The sequence below is a fragment of the Zootoca vivipara genome, chromosome 15 (genome assembly GCF_965207765.1).
Source record: "Zootoca vivipara chromosome 15, rZooViv2.hap1.1, whole genome shotgun sequence".
Classification (NCBI taxonomy): domain Eukaryota; kingdom Metazoa; phylum Chordata; class Lepidosauria; order Squamata; family Lacertidae; genus Zootoca; species Zootoca vivipara.
Window position 1 is genome coordinate 12,386,459 of NC_142598.1, and position 23,185 is coordinate 12,409,643.

At 41.3% G+C, this 23,185-nt stretch overlaps 1 protein-coding gene across 2 annotated transcripts in view; it reads left to right on the forward strand.

Moving 5' to 3' along the window:
* The window catches only part of TRPC4 (transient receptor potential cation channel subfamily C member 4), a 67,211-nt gene extending 48,759 nt beyond the window's left edge, over positions 1 to 18,452 (forward strand). The window contains exons 4-11 of one of the 2 annotated variants that reach the window (XM_035097403.3): positions 3,576 to 3,912; positions 6,555 to 6,694; positions 9,195 to 9,508; positions 10,330 to 10,525; positions 11,648 to 11,842; positions 13,559 to 13,600; positions 14,692 to 14,781; positions 16,171 to 18,452. In XM_035097403.3, the coding sequence (XP_034953294.2) occupies positions 3,576 to 3,912; positions 6,555 to 6,694; positions 9,195 to 9,508; positions 10,330 to 10,525; positions 11,648 to 11,842; positions 13,559 to 13,600; positions 14,692 to 14,781; positions 16,171 to 16,860 (2,004 nt within the window). In that variant the 3' untranslated portion in view covers positions 16,861 to 18,452. The remainder of the gene's footprint in view (positions 1 to 3,575; positions 3,913 to 6,554; positions 6,695 to 9,194; positions 9,509 to 10,329; positions 10,526 to 11,647; positions 11,843 to 13,558; positions 13,601 to 14,691; positions 14,782 to 16,170) is intronic. The other variant, XM_088658427.1, reaches the window with a different exon arrangement.
* The last annotated feature ends 4,733 nt before the right edge of the window (positions 18,453 to 23,185 follow it).

The window sequence follows — 23,185 nt, forward strand, 5'->3', positions numbered from 1 at the left end:
CGCTCATCTCGCATTATTGTTACAGCTTCCAGGCCATGTGGCCAGCATGACAAAGCCGCTTCTGGCGAAGCAGAGCAGCACACGGAAACGCCATTTACCTTCCCGCTATAGCGGTACCTATTTATCTACTTGCAATTTGACGTGCTTTCGAACTGCTAGGTTGGCAGGAGCTGGGACCGAGCAACGGGAGCTCACCCCGTCGCGGGATTTGAACTGCCGACCTTCTGATCGGCAAGCCCTAGGGTCTGTGGTTTAACCCACAAGATGCCAAATAACAATTGCATGGATGATAATTCCATGCTGATAAAACTCTTAGGGGTAAGGTAATAGCATTCTGGGACCTACTCCGTGCTTTCTATAGATTTTATATTCTAGCACATTGAAGCATGTGTTATAAATTGGTAGGATTTAAATAACTACCAACTGACATGTTTAATTAGGAGAGATAATTGAGTTTCTAAAAATACATTAGTATCCAGTAGATTAAATTGAATTCGACCATCCATCATGTTTTAATAGTCTGAAAAGTGCCTTAAGTTTTACACTAATGGTTTCCTTCTGCTGGCCATGCTTTGACTGTGTGCAACGACTAGAGCTGCCATTTATTTAGTTATTACAGTTATTTGGCACTTCTTCCCTAGAGTGTCTCAAAGTGACTTGAAAAGTAAGAATAAAAATAACATGCGACTGCGACTGATCCAACCCACCACACTAAAACGATTAGCACAAAAAAAGGTGCCACAGACATACCAAATTATCTTTTAGGGCCAAAGGCCCGGGAGAATAAAAATGGTTTTGCCTGGCAGCTAAAACGTAATGATGTTGCCAGCTGTGCCTCCTTGGGGAGAGCATTCCACAATGTGGAGCCCCTGCTGAAAAGGCCTGTTATCACGTCATCGCTCTCCCCACCTCCCTTCAGAGGGGCGCCAAGAGAAGGGCCTCAGATGATGAATGCAGGGTTCATGTGGAGAAAGGCAGGTGGGTGGAAGAGTGGAGATGCAATGAAAGCAGAAAAAAATACGCTTTCTCCACTGCTTCCAATGCTACCAAATCAACATGAAAATGAGCACTTACTAGCGTTTGGTTCCATTTGTCTGGAGTTTTCTTCCACTTGCATTCAAGCCTTCTCTGCGCTTGCTTCATTGCCCTAAACCATGGGATCCGGCTCAATCGCCTTCTAAATCCAGCCCACGGACGGTCCGGGAATCGGCGTGTTTTAACATGAGTAGAATGTGTCCTTTTATTTAAATGCATCTCTGGGTTATTTGTGGGGCATAGGAATTCGTTCATTTTTATTTTTATTTTCAAAATATAGTCCCGCCTCCCACAAGGTCTGAGGGACAGTAGACTGGCCCCCTGCTGGAAAATTTTGCTGACCCCTGCCCTAAACTCTGGGCTGACCAGGCAATGCTGGGAGATATTCTCTGCCTGAAATCATGGAGTGTTGCTGCCCGCGTAGACAATGAAGTACTGAGCTAAACGGACCAATGGTTTGACTCACTATAAGGCAGTTGCCCATGTTCCTATGATTCCTATGTTCCTATGATTATCTTCTGAAGAGAAACTAGAGATTTTTGGATTAATTTTTTACAAATTCCGGTATGAGCTGGCCTGATTCGCGCCTTCCAAACTAATATGCAAATCAAATTTTCTGACTATTGCAACGTAATTCTTGACTTGGAAGGCATCAAAATGCTTATTTTTTTGAAATTAAAAATAAAGAAAAGACATTTAAAAATATGTATTTAAATTCAAATTTTCATCAGGAAATCAGCCCTGAGTGCTCACTGGAAGGACAGATCGTGAAGCTGAGGCTCCAATACTTTGGCCACCTCATGAGAAGAGAAGACTCCCTGGAAAAGACCCTGATGTTGGGAAAGATTGAGGGCACTAGGAGAAGGGGACGTCAGAGGACAAGATGGTTGGACAGTGTTCTCGAAGCTACGAACATGAGTTTGACCAAACTGCGGGAGGCAGTGGAAGACAGGAGTGCCTGGCGTGCCATGGTCCATGGGGTCACGAAGAGTCGGACACGACTAAACGACTAAACAACAACAACAACAAAAGTGGCACAGACTGAGAACAGATTGTCCTGTATATCCTCAAGAGAAGCACTTTAATATGGTCACAATATTAGAGTTTCCTCATGCTTTCTCAGCATCAGCACTCCTGAACATCAAAACGGATAGCCCATCTAGTCCAATGTTCTGTTTTCAGCTGTGGCTAGTCATAACCTTCATGATCCCTTTTCTGTTCACATGATACCCTAATTATGGATATGCCTGTTCTATGTCTATGAAGTGGGGGCAGGGATTAGGCAGGACAAAAGACACTAACTATGGTTTCTTTGCTGCTTCTTTATCAGTGGCTGCTATTGTATGTTGCAGAGGAAATTGCAGGTATTTGTGCAGTAAGTGCATATTCCATTTAGAGTTGCTGCTGCTGTGTCTTTACTGGCAGCTAAAAATGATAAAGATGAAACTTTTGCTGGTTTGACGTTGTCAGAGGTTGTTACGGCTACTCTTGAGTAACGACTTTCCACATACTTGTCTTTAAAAGAGTCTTTATTGGTGCACGTTATTTACAATGTGGTGAGCTGTCGGTTTCACCTCCGCTTACTCCGTCTCAGAATCCGGCACTGCCCCTTTTCACGACTTGGACCAACATAGCAGTCTCGGGACAGCGAATCTCCTCCCCTTTCTCCTCCTCCTTAATTCCAGTGCCGGGGGAAAGGGTCTGTGCTCTGTCTTTTCCCTCTCCCCCCTTTCCGTCTCTCTCTTTTCCCGCCTGTGTAGCAGGGGCTCTCCCATGCTGCCAGAGACCTGGCACTCTCTCTCTGCTTCCTGACTAGCCCCTTCATACCCCGCGCTTTCATGGCTGCTTGGGGACGAACTGCTCCTGATGAGAGGGGGAGGTTCTCTGTAATCTCTCCCCCTTACAGACGTAAAGGGGAAATTCCACCTGCCTAATTTCTATGCATTGGATGCAGTGTCAGGGTTGATAAAACAGTGGCAAACCCAATACCGTTACAGAAAATTTGTTCTTAAAAGGTCCATGTATGCTTTTCTGAGCTAAACCCAAATCTGGACGAATTAAGCCACTTTGGGTTCAGTTCCAGGGCCCTAAAGATGGAAGCACACAGCAGGTTCAGAACATTTGGTGTTCTAAGTTCCAAGATGAATTACATAGCAACTGGGACTTTTGTGTTCTTTCAGTTTTTATTTGGTTTTGAAAGCTGATCTAATGACAGCTGAGTAGTGTTGCTAAGTCCAGTCCTTGAGAGAGTTCCAGTAAAAGTTGCACCGAAGAGAACCTTTCCTCCAGGTGGGTTTTTCCATGGCTGTACCACTAAGATAAGAAGAAGAAAATGCATTAATATGACTGGATGCAATGGATGACAAGATGCTTGTACCTTTAATATTTGGTCATAAAGGGAGCCCATTTCAGATTGTCATACAGAGAATTTCTGGCAGGCAGGCAGAACCTGCTGAAATTCCTTCATCACCATGGTACAATGTACAGGTAATGATGTAGTAGGTGGGAGAGATTTGACTGTTCTTTTTCTTTTTCTTTAGTTTGTTGCCCAGCCAAACTGCCAACAACTGCTTGCCTCTCGCTGGTATGATGAGTTCCCTGGCTGGAGGAGGCGCCACTGGGCCGTGAAGATGTTGACTTGTGTCATCATTGGATTTCTTTTCCCCGTCTTCTCTATCTGCTACCTGATAGCTCCCAAGAGCCCACTGGGTCTGTTCATCAGGAAGCCATTCATCAAATTTATCTGCCATACTGCATCCTACTTGACTTTCTTGTTCCTTCTGCTGCTTGCCTCTCAGCACATTGACAGGTCAGATCTGAACATGCAGGGACCTCCACCAACCATCGTCGAATGGATGATATTACCGTGGGTCCTGGGTAAATGTATTAGTAAAGAACATTCAGTTGACTTGCATAACTCTTCCATAATTGTCTAGCATTGCCTAGCATATACAGCAGGGCATAATAATTTATTCTATGATTCTATTATAAACTAGTTCAGTAATCCATCTGCAACCCATCTAGGTCAATAGCAGAAAATTCCGTTTAAGATTAAGGAATTTTTAAGGAAAGGAATTTCAACTTTAATTTCAGAATTAAAATTACTTTAAAATTAATTGGTTGAATGGTGGGCAGTCAAATCCAGATGGTTTTCTCCACTAGGACAAACAGACTAAACTAGCATTTTTGCTCTAGATTTTAAAAATGGGAAATGATGTGCCTAAAAAAAAAAACAACATATGGGGAGAGGGGGAATCAAAAACAAAGCTCCACCATTCCAGTAGGGAAAACACAAAATAGATCATTATGCTTCATTACCAGCAGTAAATTGCATAACAAAGGTCTGGGCTTCTTCCACCATTTTAATGGAAGTTCTTCAGTCTTAATAGAAAATAGAAGGCAGGGGGATGGGGTTAAAGATGAAAGCAGGAACATGAAAGTGTCTGAAATATGGGAGGTGATGGTGAGTTCTTCGCTGGGTGGAAGATTATAAGGATGTTTAGTAGTTTCAAGGTAGGAGGAAGATGCAAGGGGAGTCATAGACATGGGGGCAAAGGTGGAAAACAGGTGCAGAGCGGGGCTGTAGGGCAGTTGGAGAAGTGGTTGCAGAAATGGAGTTGGTAAGGTGAAAAGTGAGCTTAGCAGTCACCTGGGGTAGGAAGCAAAAGCTCTAGTGGGTTTATGTGAAGAAACCTGTGACTGGAGTGAGCAGGAATGCAGCCCGTAATACATTAATCATTCCTGACATTATGCTCCTGAGATTCTTGTCAGATATTGAACAGTTTGACTTTATTCTAAAAGCAGTTTCAAAATGTTTGTTTCCAGTAAAGATGCTACCATTCTTCTTTGTAAATACCACTAAACGTCTTGGGACATTTCCCTAAAACATTTGTTTGTGTCACTGACCTTAGTATTGAGACAATATAGTTTAATGTTTATTGGTTTTGCTAGATTACCGGAGATGAAGGGGAGAAAGAGGATTACCAGCAGAGCAAAATACAGACTGTCAAACTCTGTGTTTTCATGCAAGTGCACATTAATAAGGTCCTGGCAAGTTTCTCTTTATAAATAAACAACAACTAAATTCAGCCCCAGTTGGTTGCAGTTTTCAACAAAGTAGTTACATGGAAGGAAGTGCTGATCTCTTTACTCCTGGCCTTTTTCTGATCAAAATCTCTTCCAAGCTTCTTACCATCCCATACATTCTTTTTCACCCACTGATTTCAATCAACATAAGAGATTTAAGCATGTGCTTAGCTTCCAAGTCCTTTTGCTGAATAACTTTGGCATTATTATTTTGGCCCTGGCTGCAATGATTCCAGTTACTGCTATTCATGACAATCAAAAAGACCATTAGCAATGTTTTGGGAATGTGTGGATGTGGAGAAAAAGCTGGAATTTAATGGTTCCTCCTTGAGAACTCCTAAACCAAATCCCATGTTGTGTGCACCCTGTCATCTTGACATATGGTATCTCTTTGGGGGAATTATATATGGCAGCAGTATGTTGTAACTGGATGCTGAGTTCACATCCTACACTCTTGTGATGGCACAGGAAGTTGCCTATTCTTTAAAAAAATGCAACAGGACAAAAGTTCTTTGCAGTAGGTCTGTGGGTGTTGTACAATTCTAAGGGTATAGGATTTGATCCAAGTATTTTACTCTCCTGTGTCACCCACATCTCACCTATGTCTGCCCCATTTTGGCCCCTCAGCTGAAGGATATTCAGTACTGCATTACACCCTAAAAGGCTCTTTACATTCTCTCCCTAGAACTATTATTTTCCAAGGTATATCAGCCACACTGAAATTTCTTAGCTGCTTGAAATATATCCTGATTTGTTCAAGCAAAGCTACCTCTATGCATAACATCTGATAAGTGTTTCCTATTAGCAGTTTCCCAGAATGAGTGTCTTAAATCAGTTATGAGTGCTATGGAAAACAAAAAGGTGGTGTTCGTTGCTGTGAATAGTAGTAATCAAACAATTATTTCCCAACAATAAATTTCACTTGAGGTGACTGAGTTTTTCATCACATGCAGTTCCTCCGAAGTGCCATTCAAACAGCAGGTGACCAGCACTCTTAGGGGGGGGGGAGGTGCTAAATTTCAGGAAGTGTTGTTTAAAGGTCAAAAATCAAAGTTTGAAAAGCAGTTATAAATTTGAACCTGAATTCACTGCCTGCCAAGTTCAGAGTAATTCTTCTCCCCATTGCCTTTAGGCTGCAATCAGTGGAACCAAAGTACATGGTGAGCAGAATAGTAACCATTGTTGCTGCAGCTCCTGTTCTTTTCAGAGGGACTGCACTGGAAAATCTCCCGTTGATTATGCCATATATATAGGAAACGTGAATCACAAATTAAAAATAATAATATATGTGACTAATAGATTGTAATGGTTATTATGGTTGTATTTGAGCATGCTTAAAATGTCTTGTGCTTTCATTTCATTTTAAGCAAATAAAGACAACAGCTTAAGCAATTCGTACAACTAACTTTTATCACTGCTTTTTATATTTGCAGGGTTTATCTGGGGTGAAATTAAACAAATGTGGGATGGTGGCCTGCAGGATTATATTCATGACTGGTGGAACCTGATGGATTTTGTAATGAACTCATTGTACCTGGCAACAATATCTTTAAAAATTGTTGCATTTTCAAAGGTAATCAAGACATCTTTTCATAGTGTTAATATACTATATACTTGACATTTACTGTACTTTGAATGTGATTTTATTGTTATTTTCCCTTTTTCAAGATCTGTTCTCTTTATATTGCCTTTCATTGTTGATTAATAATTGCCAGTTCAGTAATCAGTAACTTGGGGATAAGAGATAATCCTAAACAAAAGTTTTGGCTCATTGTGGAAAATGCCCATTCTGAATTAGAATTTTTGGAGTGAAGAAATAGGACAAAAACAAAATGGAAATTCATTGTTAAGAAATTCAAATGTCACAATTTCCTGAATAATTTCTGTTGATTAGTGAAATGAAATCAGATCAGGGAGTATCTCCCAAACAACATACCTGAACTCTCCAGGGGAAAGCAATCCCAACAAGAACAGGAAATCTATTCATTTCCCAAACTCAAGGGCCTGCAAGGCACATCTTGACTGGATTCAATTTCAGTTTAAACTTTATAGGTACAGTGGTACCTCTACTTACAAATAACTCTACTTACGAATTTTTCTACTTACAAATGGAGGTCCGTCCGCCATCTTGGATGCGGTTTAGATAGGATTTTTTCTACTTACGAATTTTTAGATAGGGTTGCTTTGACTTACAAATTTTTTCTCCCAATGCATTCCTATAGGATTCGACTTAGAAATGTGTGTTCGGAACGCATTAAATTCGTAAGTAGAGGTACCACTGTATCTGAGACCAGAAAAATCCAGCCTGCTTGTGGAGATGAATTATTGTATGTACCAGTTCAGTTCCATTCCTGATGTCTCACTTGCTGGACCATCACCTTGTCGCAGTGAGTGGGCTTGCACATTCCCATGACGCTTTGAACAAAGCTGTCGGGAGTCTCGTACTCCCAGCAGGGTGACCCAAGGCAGTACAGTAAAGGGAGACAAAGAATGATCCAAGAATCCTAAACAGCAGAACAGGCAGAAGATAACAAGTGGTATGTTACAATGGCTGTGAAGGTGGATGGAGGCTGCAGCAGATAAGAATCTACTGGTCGTTGTGATACTCATGCCATCGGAATAAGGCCTTACTGTGAATATTGCAACATAAAACAAATTCACGCACAGGCTTCTTCCAAAAGCCCATCCTGGACCCAAAAAAGTCCCATGGCAATCAGCAAATGGTAACGGGGGCAGGACCGTGAAATCTGGAAGCCCCTCGTCATGAACCGGCACATGGGCAGTGAATACACATTCAGTCGACTCAAGGAATGAGGCAGTTGAGTAGCTCAGCAGCTGTATCCATCACTGAGCAGTCCTATTTAGGATCCATTCTGCTCACCCCAAAAAGGGGAGGGGCTAGAAAAGGTGCCCTAAAGATAGTCTGCCACCCTTCCCCCCTGTCTGGATTACTGCGCCCAGTGGGGTCACCACCCAGCAGTTGTAAAAGACAATTGAACTTTGGAACATGGACTATACGGACTTCATTGGATAGCACAGATAATGAGTGTGCCGAACACAGGACTGCCATCATTGCAAGAGATTTGTGATGTTTTAACATCGATATTGCAGCACAGTCTAGGTGACGTTTTAGAAATTTATTTAGAGACTGCTCTCTCTTTCTCAATGACTGTAGAGTGTGACATGTCAAAAGATCTACCTAGTTCTGGCCAGTTAGCTTTTGTAAAGAAGGTGTATATTCTGGAAGGTGTATATTCAGAAACAAAACACGGAATAACTACCGTATCTGTGGGGAATTTCCAAGCGAGTGGTCTGGTCACAGTTACAGTGGAAGGACTGTTCATCTGTTCAGAATATAGGGTACCTCACAAAATACTGTTTTTATATGTGTTGGAAGCCATCCACAGTGGCTGGGGAAACCCAGTCAGATGGGCAGGGTACAAATATATTCTTATTCTTATTATTAAAGTGGTATCTTGGTTCTCAAACTTAACCCGTTCTGGAAGTCCATTCCAAAACCAAGGCGCGCTTTCCCATAGAAAGTAATGCAAAATGGATTAATCTGTTCCAGACTTTTAAAACAACCCCTAAAATAGCAATTTAGCATGAATTTTGCTATATAACGAGACCATTGATCCATAAAATGAAAGCAATAAACAATGTACTGCAGTCACACAATCAATCCATCAGTAGCTGAACTGGGTTCCACACAGTCACGAAAACAACAAAAAAGCTGCAGAAACAAAAATGCAAAATGAATCAAAAGCTGACAGACCTGGAACAAGTTCGGCTTCCGAAAAAAGTTCGCAAACTGGAACACTTACTTCCGGGTTTGCAGTGTTTGTGTTCCAAGTTGTTTGAGTATCAAGGCGTTTGAGAAGCAAGGTACCACTGTATTCTCAAAAGGATTGTGAAAAAGCAAATGAAAGGAGTCCTATCTAACAATTACTCATTGAGGGGTCTGTCTTGGAAGAGTATGGTCTTGCTGAAATGAAAAGCGATTGCAGAACATAATGGGTTTTGTATTGTTGGGGAAAGACCTTGCTAATTTTGCATAACTCTATTGTTTACAGTACAGTGGGCTGCTCCCAAGACAGAGCTGGGATATGTGGCACCCAACACTGGTGGCTGAGGCACTGTTTGCTATTGCAAACATATTTAGTTCTCTGCGCCTGATCTCCTTATTCACTGCAAATTCTCATCTGGGACCATTGCAGATCTCTCTTGGAAGAATGTTACTGGACATTTTAAAGTTTCTTTTCATCTACTGTCTTGTGCTGCTAGCTTTTGCAAATGGCCTTAACCAGCTATATTTCTATTATGAAACAAATGATGCCAATCGCTGTAAAGGGATTCGGTGTGAAAATCAAAATAATGCATTTTCAACGTAAGTTAGCATTTCCTACTTAAACGATTCATAGTATTTTTGTATTGCACAGTGCTCTGTATTGATTTGTTGCTAGAGAGTTGTCTAGGCAAACTGATTTCATTTTAAGGAAGGAATTTAAATGCACAACATACAAGGCAACTAACTGATACGTAAAGGTTTGGTCATAACAATGATTTGACAACAATAATAATGTGAGCTGGACTACATCAAAACTGTCTGGAGGCTAATTCTCTGCTGCAGAGACCAGTATAACCAATGGTAAGGGATGATGGGGGTTGTAGTTGGAAACACCTGGAGAGCACAGAGTTGGGGAAGGAAGTTTTAAAATGTTATGATAGCTTGTACAGATTATGAATTAGGCTTTGTTTGGACACAATGAGATTGCAGAGGAAACAGAACACATTTTCTGTTCCTATAATTGCATTACTGAAAAGTGCATTTATTTCAGTAATGCAACTTAAAAGGTGAAACCAATATATGAGATAGATGCATGATGTGCAAAGGAAGATATGTCAAGCAGTACTGTAATTGTAATTATTTGTCGTTAGGCGGGTCAATTATAAATGGAATGTAATTAATGAAATGTAATAGCGACGTTTATTTTTGTATTATTGTAACTATTGGTTTTATTACTGTGGAATTTCCAAAAGAAAGCATTTGTAAAAATTAAAAGAAAAATAATAAAAAATAATAAGTTGCATTACTGAAATAAATGCACTTTTCGATGATATTCTAATTTTCCGAGTTTCACCTGTAGTATTTAAAACATATAAGATGCTTCTGTTTTCTTTAAGACTTTTCCTTTCTTTTTTTTGCAGTTTGTTTGAAACCCTCCAGTCACTGTTTTGGTCCGTGTTTGGGCTCATCAACCTTTATGTGACCAATGTAGACGCACGGCATGAATTCACTGAGTTTGTTGGGGCCACCATGTTTGGGACCTACAATGTCATCTCTCTGGTCGTCCTTCTCAACATGTTGATAGCTATGATGAACAATTCCTATCAGCTCATTGCTGTCAGTTCCTTGGTTTGATTCTTGTTCCCTTTGAAAGCCGTATCTGTCCGTTGACCCAAATTCCAGCTGTTTGAGAACAAATAAGCCCTGTGTGCTTATGTATGCTTACAAAATTAGGTTCCCTTGAATGTGCTCTAGCCTCCAAAGAAGCAGAAATCGGCTACCTGAGCATTCCAGCAGGAGTAAATTTTCACCAGGTGCAAAATTAAATAAGCCTGGCTTTGCATACCATTTGGTATTCATCACCCAGCATCTCATAATTTAATCAGTATTCAACATTGGTGGACATATAAAGAACCTATTTTTCTAAGCACGAAAGCTGAGATTCCCAGTTTTGCCAAATTGTGCCAAAGTGTTACTGACTTGCTGCTCCTGGCCGGCCATCTTATTAGACCTAAATTCTCTTATATACACTTGATTCTCTTCTAGATACTTCTCAGTTCCATCAACTTACATTCATACTTTTATTTTTCCTTGTACTGAGAATACCAAATCTGTCTGGTTCTCTCTATCTTCTTCCCGTTATTCTCATTTCTGTTTTCCTTCATTTGTTCTTTCCTTTTCTCTGCATTCTTCCCCATACCATTCAGTTTGTTTTACTTATCGTACATTGAACACACCTACTTTTGTCCTACTTCTTTCTTTACTTTTAACTGCTGTTTATTATTTCCCATCCTCCTTTTCATCAGAAAAGGCTCCTCAAGTAGCTTTACAGATCAGGTTTTCAAAAAGATATTCTCTGCCTTCAAGATCTATATCCATTTCCCCCTTTCCTAGAACCAAAGTAAAAGTTATGTGGAAAATCCATGATTTGATCTCACATAATTGTGCTTCCCCTAAAAAAAACCTGTGGGGGATTCTAATTTAGTATAGAGCTACAACTTGAGGAGGTTCCTTTCCCATTGTAACATAGCTGTGATCCAAATTGGGTCCAATTTCTAGAATAAAAATAACTCAAACTTTTGCTTTAAAAGCAAAGGAGACAACATAAACACCATTATCTGTAACATACCTGATGGACTAAAAAGGTTTTCAGCACCTGTGCAGAAACAGGTAGAGGGAGAATTCCAGATCTTTCCAATATGAAATAAAAAAATATGTTTCCATATTTCCTCTATTCAGGATCATGCAGACATTGAATGGAAATTTGCTCGAACAAAACTTTGGATGAGTTACTTCGAAGAAGGAGGGACTCTACCTACTCCATTTAATGTCATACCAAGTCCAAAATCTCTCTGGTACCTGGTCAGATGGCTGTGGAGGCAAGTGTTCAGGAAAAAAATCAGAAAGAAACCTGAAAGTTTTGGAACAATTGGGGTAAGCAAAAATTGCCATTTTCCTCACCACCTGCCTTTCTTTATGTTTAGGTGTTACCATAGATATTAGACACCAGCATGTTGGGCAAAAGGCAGCCTGGGCACTACTCTTTTCCATCTATCTCATACTACTGTTGGGAGACAAGCACAAAATGAAAATATCCACCCCTTCCCTTTTCTGGTTAAGGGAAACCAGAACTGATTGGTGTTGCCTATCACCACCAAAATAATGAGTCAGGTGTTAACGAATTTGGAAAGACATAACTTTAACATCTTAAAATAACGTTTCCCCAAACAATCCCCAATGATGGTTTTAATGACCAAAAAGCAGTGGATGAGAACTCCCAATTTACTATCAGGTAGCACCATGTTAAATTGCCAGATTGCTGAATTAGTAATGTTTGTGCATGTGTATCATATTAATACACACATCAGGGAGTCAGGATTGGACATTCAATAGTCAGCCTGAGTTAATTGCCATATAAAGTGTGGAATTGCAGCACGGCTGTAATCCTGTGTCTCCCAAGTCACTACTTTACCACTTTCTTTTCCTCATTACAAAGGATTTTTTTTCCTAAATATATATGTTAGATGTAATGTAAGATGAGCAGTTAATATGCATAAAAACTGGCCATTGTGCTCATTCACTAAACCTCCTGAAGAATCTGCCCATGCAGAAGGAATTGTGCACCTTTCCAGGTCAATAAATGCAAACCCCCCACCTCAACAGGTCTTTGGGAAAATTGACTAAATCTCTCCAACTGCATTTTGTGTACTCTCTGGCCATTCTGCACAATCCCTAACAATGAATGAATGAATGAATGAATGAATGAATGAATGAATGAATATATGCAGACCTACTCCCTCTTTCCAATGTTTGGCTGATCAGAGGGAAGACATGTTGTAAGCCATGCAAGATTAGGCAGTGGGCCAGAAGCAGAGGACAGGGGGACATAGATTTCACACTTCTGAACAAGAGATAGATTAAAAAAAAACAAGAGCATGTTTCTTGGAGGCTGTGCATACTGACTGGACAATGTACAAAATGCAGTTGGTACATGCGTATTCCCCTGTTGGTTTATGTATATTGACCAGGAAATGAACACAATTCCTTCTTCATGGGCAGATTATATGCACATTCTCCATAAGGTCTTATATCACCCCTAACATACACACACACTACATTTTCAGTCAAAGTTTCTCTTTATTGACTGCCTCATGTCTGCTCTGCCACATCAGCTCTGCTCTGCCTACACTGTCCAATTTCCATGAGCCAGGGCTAGATCCAAGACAAGTGGTCTGATGGTGGCCTCTGTTTTCAAAATCCTAATGCCTTTCCTGGGCACTGAAGTTGATCCATATTCACTTCTACTCATCATTTTGCAGCTGTCTTAAGCAATCAATCTTCTTCTTCTTCTCTTCTTCTTTGGCGATCACTCATAGCCAAGTATTACTTTCCCCGAAGTAAAAGGGTTAATTTGGGAGCTCTTGTGAATGGGTCTTTCCTGTAAAATTGACATGCACTTCACATTAAGATGTAACACTATTCATATTCTTTCTTGGATATTATCTTTTTGACAAAAGGTTTGCATCAAATTAAGCCCAATTTTGAGGCAGACCTTTGGTGGATAATTTTGGCCATGGTGGACATTTCTGCTATTCAAACATAATTGCTTTTCAAATATCATTCCAGCTAATTTATGTTCTTTATTTTCAGAGGCGTGCAGCTGATAATTTGAGAAGGCATAATCAGTATCAGGTAACCAATCTCAGCTTTTACTTTTTTTTACTGGAAGGAATTGAGCATTTTGCTCGGGACGTCACTCAGGATAGGATACCGATTTAGTTTCCAACATAGATATTGCCGTTCCATTGTTGGAGACAATTATTCGAGCTTATCTTCTGCCCAAAGCTGTCCAAGAATAAATGCTTCCAGTTGCAGGTGCAAACATTAGTGCCTGGGGAGTTTGCAAATGAATAAACAGTGGTACCTTGGTACTCAAATGGCTTGGCTCCCAAATGCCACAGACCGAATGGTAAGTGGGTAAGTGTTTGTGAACGTTTTTCGGAAGCAGAACATCTGACATGTCTTCCGATTGGGTGCAGGAAGCTCTTGCAGCCAATCGAAAGCTGCACCTTGGTTTTCGAACCGTTTCAGGAATCGAACGGACTCCCAGAACGGATTAAGTTTGAGAACCAAGGTGCCACTGTATATGCAGGTGCACATCTCATTGAAAGCCAGGAAGGCATCCCCACTCGCTTGAATATCTGGTTGTACAACCAGATGATCATCTCATTGAAAGTAATGGACAGCATCCACCTTTGGGCTAATTCAAGCTACTTTCAAATGCATTTACTCCAATTGCTTTCTCCCAACTGTTAACACGAGTAAAGTGTGAAGACTAACTGTGTGTCTATGTAACATTGCCTCCCTTATGCATCTCAGCTACTGGCACTTGTCAGATCACAAGTAAATGGGAGTGAGCGGTGCCATTCACTGTGAGAATTAATGAAATTTTTGCCTATGTCTCAACTTGTGCCATAGCAAGTCAGGAGCCAAAGCTAAGGGCTGTTGTGGCCCTTCAACTCAGTTCAAAACATGGCACCTGCACAAATTTAATTTTTCTGTAAACAAGGGTCAAAATGAAGATAGGTTCCCCTGGATCCTCACAACTCCTTTGTGGCAGAATCTGTTTCCCAGAAAAGTGACCAGCTGGCAATTACTCTACATTACTTTTACTTTTTTTGTAATGGCATAATTTAAAGCAAAAGGAAGAAATTTCTGGTTCATCAAATGTCAGGCCGCACAGTTAGAAGTGCTGTAAAAATTGGACTGTTCTTATCTTTCAGGAGGTCATGAGAAATCTGGTTAAGAGATACGTGGCTGCAATGATAAGAGATGCTAAAACGGAAGAGGGGTTGACCGAAGAGAATTTTAAGGTGACTACTCTTACGTTGGACATCTTAATAAAAGTGAATCAAAACATTAAAATGTCTCATGTGGTGGTGGGGGAATAATCTAAGTCAACATTTGCCATTGAAGGTTGAGCTCATTTACACATGAAAGCATACATGAAATACATTGTAATGCAACAATTTTCAGTTTTCACCTACAGTGTCTAATATAAAATATGAAACATTAAAAATAGAAATGCAGACAGTCTGTAGGGTTTCCTGGATGCAGAAATGAACCTAGAAGCATAGCCAGCCCATGAAATCTGGATGCCTTGAGAGGAAAACATGACAGGAATCCACCTGCAATCACATAATGAACTTTATTTATTTATTTATTTATTATAATATATTTATTAAGATTTTTTCAAACAAATAAAAAACATTTAAAAATTACAAAACGGAAAAGGACACACAACACAAAAAATACAACAATACAAAAAATATAAAAACAAAAATTCAGACTTATAACCCTAGTTGCTAATCTATTGACTTCCTCATTCCTCCTCCTCCTGCGATTCTTTACATATCTTCAGTAGTAAAGTCTAAATCTTATATACTTTCTAATAATTACTTTAATATTACCTTGTTTCTATATCTTTTACATCTTAACCTTTTTATATCCTAACCATATCTTCTTCTTAATTAATTTGTCATCAACTTCTAACAATACTCGTTTTACACCATTGTATTATCTACAACCTCTGTTTTATCTCCCTCACTTCCACTAAGTCTAATCTATTATATGCTTATTCTTTAAGTAAATTTTAAATTTCTTCCAGTCTTCTTCCACTTCTGCTTTACTTCGATCTCGGAGTCTCCCGGTCAGTTCAGACAGTTCCATATATTCTATCAACTTCTTCTGCCATTCATCCGCTGTTGGTATTTCTTCATTCTTCCAATTCTTTGCAAGTAGAATTCTTGCTGCGCATAATGATCATTATTTCCTGTCATGTATTCCTCGCTCCGATTTTTTTCACAAATCCTTCCCTGCTATCGGAGCTAAACTTTACGTCTCTTGCACCTTTCCATAGGCAGACAGTGTTCACCTTGCATAAAACAATTGACTAAGTGGGGGGGGGGAGAGCTTGGAATACTATAAAGTGCCTCAACTGAACTTTTACAAATTTTCCCCTTTCCCCCTCCAAAATCACACTGCATTCCCAAACCCAAGTTTTGATTCTCAACAGCTGAAAACCTGCAAATAGCAAGATACTTATTAAAATAGCGATTTAATGATATTCCAGCATTTATCTTGTGAAATGTCCTGAGATCTTTGGATGAAGGGTGGTTATTTATTTATTTATTTATTTATTTATTTATTTGCGATTCCTTTCATGTTAAGCATAACATTCCCCCCCCCCTTTAATGTTTCAGGAGTTAAAGCAAGATATTTCCAGTTTCCGCTTTGAAGTCCTGGGCTTGTTAAAAGGAAACAAACTCTCTAGTTTACAGTCCTCGAAAGTCAGCAGAGAAGAGCCCTCTTTGCCAGAATCTGATGAAGGAAATGAAAATGGAGGAGACGAGAAAATTAAGAAGAGAAACCTGAGCCTTTTTGACATAACTTCAATGATTCACCCCAAAGCGGTGGCAAAGTCCTCTGAAGCACACAGCCACAGCAATGGGTCAGCCATGATGACAAGAGTTTCCTCCAAGGAAAAGCAGAGGAGAGTGAATTGCGTGAGTGATGTCAAGAAGTTTGGGTTCTTTCACAGACAATCCAAAAGTGCTGAGCAAAGGACGAGTATTTACTCGATTTCTGAAGAAGTTTCCCGCCAACAAGCTTCAGAAGAATGTGAGAAAGCTCCCGAAATGGGAGTGAAAGCGTTGGTTGTGAACTGTGAACTCAACATTCGGGATCTCCATGAAGTAGGCACTCATAATCAGGCCAGAAATGAGGCACTGGACTCAAAGGTGGATGAGAAAGTTGCTGCTTCTGAAATGAAGAAGGCTAATTTGCCCACACCAAAGGATTCTCCGGACAATGAGCAGGACTTCAGTAGTAGTGACTCTGTTGTGAAACAAGAAACAATTGCTCAGGACAATTACCTGACAACAAGATTGTGATGAGCGGAGGCAGAAGCTTATAGAAACACACTTGGCGGTGGTGATGCTTAAATCAGAAAATAAAGAATCAAAGCATTCGGAGGCAAGGATTTGTAACATAGCTCAGTGAAGAAGAGGAAATGGAGGAGCCTTCTGTTTTGTAGCCTGCTTTAGCTTTCACGGCTTCTTTTACATTTTTTTATTAAATGGGAGCATCTTGTATTCTTGTACTGTTGCAATAACCCACAGATACTTTTTAGCTATCTTTTTCAATTTGAAATAAATGCCATTTCTCTCCTGTGATAGTTAATTGCCTATGGTAAATATTTTTCTATGCAAATAAATGTAGCTTAACAAAGGTGCGAGCCTTTATGAACCTTTTTTTAGGATTCCTAAAAACGGAAGAGAGAGAATCGTCAGTGCTTTCTGTCAAAGGGTGTTAGCCAACATTACTCTATGATTAATGTTGGATATCTACTCTGACCCATTGAAAGCAGTGGACAATTTAAATTGATTTTGGTGGGTCTGCTCTGAATATGATTTAGCTGGCTATACCCAAAATTATTTAACTAGTTAGGAATCTTATTTATAAATAAAATTTAAAACAGTGAAATGATTTATTGAAATTTATTGAAATGGTTAGTGCCTATAATTTACTAGTAATCATTTCGCTATTTATGTAAAATAGCGTAAATTTGTTATTTATGTATACCCTATTCGCAATCACCATTTCCATACCTAAAAAATGTTGCAATTGAATTTTTAAATTTGAAAACTTCAGATATAACCCTGCAGCAAAATAAAATATTGAGACTTTTTAGTGGAAGATGCATTATCAAAGCAACCTTGCACATGCATTTTGCTGTAAAATGGGTTAATCCTTCCTTAGCCTCCTCATGCCACACACATATCCCGCAATGGTCTGGGGGAGGGGGAGAGCATATTTTATAAAATGTCTCTGAATGATAACCTGCAAGCATTTCTGACTCTCCACACACACTCAAGCTTGGATTAATCCAGGCATAGGCAAACTCCAGTCCTCCAGATGTTTGGGACTACAATTCCCATCATCCCTAGCTAACAGGGCCAGTGGTCAGGGATGATGGGAATTGTAGTCCCAAACATCTGGAGGGCCGGAGTTTGCCTATGCCTGTATTAATCTGTGAGTCGTACTCTTTCGAGAAGTCTCTTTTCACTTCTGCATTCATAATCCCAGTGTATTCCACTAGCAACACAAGAGTGCTTCAGAATAATCTAATTGATGTGCTATCAAATTATGACAATCATTCAAAATCTTCTAAAGACAAATCTGAACAGAATCAGTCTCCTTTCCGAGATGTTGGTGGCCTCCTTTCTGACTCTTTGCACAATAAATACGATGGCTGGTATTCAACTAAGTTTTACTTAGAGTAGACATACTGGAATTAATGAACATGATTGTGTTAGGCCCATTAATTTCAGTAGGTATACTTTGACCAAAACTTAATTGAATACCACCCCATTGGCTTTTAAATGTACAATATTATTAATCTGAGAGTATTTTCATAAACAAAGTGTTTTACTGTGAGCCAAAATAATTTTTGAAATTAAACAGTCTGTTTCTTTCTCATCAACGACTGGTGTTTTATGTTATAAAAAGACTAATGTACACAACATTCATATCTGAACATCTGTTCTAGTAAATTGACCACTCCATTTAGCATTTCACTGTTCACTATATTGCATCAGTGAGGAGGACAGGCTGATGCACCATGTTCTAAAGTGATAATCATGGTGTTACTTGGCATGGTTGCGGTAAGGCAGAGAGCATAGACAGCTGAAAGCAGAAGTTCCCTTGTAGAGTTGTAGAGTTTCCTTCCAAGTCTAAAATTCTACCATTCTATGAGTTTCTCATTGGTTAGATATTGTAAAGGTAAAGGGACCCTTGACCATTAGGTCCAGTCGTGATCGACTGGGGTTGCAGCGCTCATCTCACTTTATTGCCCAAGGGAGCCGGCGTACAGCTTCCGGGTCATGTGGCCAGCATGACAAAGCTGCTTCTGGCGAACCAGAGCAGCGCACGGAAACGCGCCGTTTACCTTCCGGCCAGAGCGGTACCTATTTATCTACTTGCACTTTGATGTGCTTTCGAACTGCTAGGTTGGCAGGAACAGGAGCTCACCCCGTCAAGGGGATTTGAACCGCCGACCTTCTGATCGGCAAGCCCTAGGTTTAACCCACAGCGCAACCCGCATCCCTGGTTAACACTTAATGCATCATACTTAATGCATCATACATCATGAGAGCCCACCCTATGACATCACTGGGGGCCGTCTCCTATGGTGGCCATCTCCTATGACATCACTGGGGGGGCGTCTCTAGGGGCTGCCCCTAGGATTCAGGTTTAGGCTCCTGATCTGGCAACCCTTCCTGAAATCTGTTCATGTAGTTCTGAGGCAGCACCTTCTATGCTGAAAGTTATGATTAAGCTGCCTCCAGGCCCACACCACATTAAGCACGGTGCTGTGTGCTGTTGTTGCAGACTCCCTCTCTTAGAGGAAGGAAGGTCTTCCTCATTGGCAGCGTCGCAAATGACTATGCTTTCTGTGCCTGGGATTGCCATAGCAACACACAATGATCTGATTTACTCATGTTGGTGGTTGGGAACAGGGCATTAAGCCTCAGCTCAAAAATACTGAGGAGACACTTCTCTTCCACCACACATCCGGAAATACAATCCCATATAATCTAAATTGTTTTTAGACTGGGAGCACTGAAGTTTATCTCTACATAGTTCTGATCTCTCTGGAACAAGAATAGATTCCCAATCTTTGTCACTTGCCAGCCTCTGATATGCCCAAATAGAATATTGTGTCTCTTCAGTAGCGAACATCCTTGGGCGGTGTGTGTGTGTGTGTTATGTGGAACAAAGCGTAGTAGTAGTAGTAGTAGTAGTAGTAGTTTATTATTTATACCCCACCCATCTGGCTGAGTTTCCCCAGCCACTGTGGCTTGCTGGCTCCCAACGGAATATTAAAAACACAATAAAACATCAAACATTAAAAACTTACCTAAACAGGGCTGCTTTCAGATGTCTTCTAAAAGTCAGGTAGTTGTTTTTTTCCTTGACATCTAATGGGAGGGTGCCACTACCAAGAAGGCCCTCTGGCTGGTTCCTTGTAACCTCACCTCTCGCAGTGAGGGAACCGCCAGAAGGCCCTCGGCGCTGGACCTCAGTGTCCTGGCTGAACGATGGGGGTAGAGATGCTCCTTCAGGTATACTGGGCCAGGGCTTTAGAAATCAGCACCAACACTTTGAATTGTGCTCAGAAATGTACTGGGAGCCAATGTAGTTCTTTCAGGACCAGTGTTATATGGTCTCGGCAGCCAATCCCAGTCACCAGTCTAGCTGCCGCATTACTACACTCATAGAAATGCTATTATCAGAGGGCCGTCGTGGCTACTCTAGAGTAACTCCGCTAGAGTCCAGTTTGTCTTTAAAGACTTTTATTGTGCATAGTAAGGGACCCAGGTGGCGCTGTGGGTTAAACCACAGATTCTAGGGCTTGCCGATCAGAAGGTCAGCGGTTTGAATCCCTGCAACGGGGTGAGCTCCTGTTGCTCGGTCCCAGCTCCTGCCCACCTAGCAGTTCGAAAGCACATCAAAGTGCAAGTAGATAAATAGGGACCGCTCCGGCGGGAAGGTAAACGGCATTTCCGTGCGCTGCTCTGGTTCGCCAGAAGCAGCTTTGTCATGCTGGCCACATGACCCGGAAGCTGTCTGCGGACAAACGCTGGCTCCCTCGGCCTATAGAGCGAGATGAGCGTCGCAACCCCAGAGTCGGACACGATTGGACCTGATGGTCAGGGGCCCCTTTACCTTTTACCTATTGTGCATAGTATCTACAGTGCAGAGATAGCTTAAAACATGACCTCTCAGTCCGAACCAGAATCTGGCAATAGCGTACGTCTGTTCCTACGCCAGCAAAGTAGTTGGGGCACCCCAAAACGCCTCCCCCTTGACCTGTGTCATGGTGCTCTCCTTAACTCTTGCGCTGGAAGGAGCGATACCCTCTCAGCCTCCTCCTGCTCAAGGCAGTAGAATGGCTCTCCAGCATCCTGGAGCCCTTGCCTACATCTCTCCTCCCCTGAGCTTTCCCATCGTTCCGCACGCTGGCTGCTCTCTCCCTCCGAGTCTCTCCCTTCGCCCCTGGCTGCTTCAGACCCACTGCTGCTCCCTGTGCTTGGCAAGTCACCCTTACATCCATACTTTAATCTCAGCACACATTTAAAGTCAATGAGTGAGGTTTTGATTGGGAGCTCATTATGGGCATCATCTAAAGTCTACTTTTCTTCTCCCAACACCTGTATACCTGCCAAGCGCCCTGTTTTAAGTGGAACAGCCCCATTTTGCCTGCCCTTAGTCTGGCAGCAGGTGGGTGGGTGGCAGTGGGCATGCGGCAGCAGCAGCCGGGGGGGGGGGTTGTTCGGTTAGAAAAAGTTGAAGTGTATGCAAGTCTAGTGCTCCCTCCTGGGATCATGTACTGCATCTTCAAAGGTTCCGTGAGAATCCACGCTAATGAAATATGTTTTTACAATGCATTTCTAAAAGACTAATTTTACATTCCCATGGTAGTGATACAATTTTTTTATATCCGAAAACCACATGAAGTAACAATTACAGTTCCTGTAATGGAAAAAGTGCTTTTCAGCTGTATCAGTTGCGACTGTGCTTTGTGTTGAAAGGACATTGTAGTTGTGTGTCCCCCGCACTCTCGCTCTTAATATTTTTCACAGTGTGAACAAAAATGGAATAATATGCATGTAGCTCTAAGGCGATGAATGAATGAAATTTCACTGGAGGTGGAAGAGAAAGAGCCATGTTCTTTTGCATCCTCCCACTACACTGACTCACCTGGTTACCTGTGGTGCTGCAGATCTTGACCAACACACCTTGCAATGTGGCTCAGCAGGCTTGTCCTTTGGGAAGCTTCCAGTGTACAGAATGGCTCATACTTGGAACAAAAAAAACAACAACCCACAAATCATCAGCACCTATTATTTAAATCCAGAGCTCATTTCTGTTGGTGTTTCTTCCATATTTTGAAAAGACTACAACACAGCACTGAACTGTACCAAGAGTTTCTCTCCTTTCTCTCTCCTCCCCACTCCTGCACCCTCTGCAAGTGTCAGGCTTCGGGGAAGCGGATCCCTCCCTCCCATGGTGGCAGTAAATGAGCAGATCAAATGAAAGGAGTGTTCTTACCCATTAGTTTCTTTAATAATCACAGGGAGAGACAAAGGAATGCATAGCTCTCTAGAAACGGTGTTGCTCCCAGTTAAGGTTCACCCCCTCCATCCCCATTAATTACGTCACACCTATGTCGGGTAATCTGAGCTTGTTGCCGTTGCGCTCTCTCTTCTATCACTCTCAAAGTCTGTCTAGTCTTAGGAGAAGGGTTGGGGGTCAGGAATGCTGTCCAAGTACACTGAATCTGCCAGCTGTCTCTTGGTGTTTCCTATTCTAGCTATTCCTCACCCAGTATTTCCCAGCTTTCCCCCTCTGGACTATGCCCCTCTGCAAACCACTCTTCTAAATCAATACAGTGGTACCTTGGTTCCCAAACTTAATCCATTCCGGAAGTCCGTTCCAAAACCAAAGCGTTCCAAAACCAAGGCACGCTTTCCCATAGAAAGTAATGCAAAACAGATTAATCCGTTCCAGACTTTTAAAAACAACCCCTAAAACAGCAATTTAACATGAATTTAACTATCTAACGAGACCGTTGAGCCATAAAATGAAAGCAATAATCAATGTACTGTACTATAAAATAAGACAGTATTGTAGATTATAAAAATTAAAATTGAATTTTTTTTCTTACCTGCACTGATGATAGTAGCTGAACTGAGTTCCACACAGTCACAAAAACAAATTAACCGAAAAAGCCTTAAAAACAAAAATGCAAAATAAATAGCAAAAACAAAAGCGCCAATCTTAATCTGTTCCAGAAGTCCATTTGACTTCTAAAATGTTTGAAAACCAAGGCGCAGCTTCTGATTGTTGCAGGTGCCCCAGAAACAATAACCGACAACCGCATTGGACATTTGGCTTCCAAAAAAAACGTTCAAAAACCGGAACACTTACTTCCAGGTTTTCGGCGTTTGAGAACCAAGGTAGCACTGTACTGTCCTCCTGCCCTTGGGAAGGTTCAGGAGAAGGGGCAGCGGCTCCATAGCATTCCTCCTCAGTCCAGCCCCTGACATCAAGTGACCACATCATATGGCCGGAGATGAGAGGCTTGGTGTCCCCCTCACCCCGAAGACCTGTCCTTGAATGGCTCTCCTGGCTTGCCATCGCAGGAGCTCC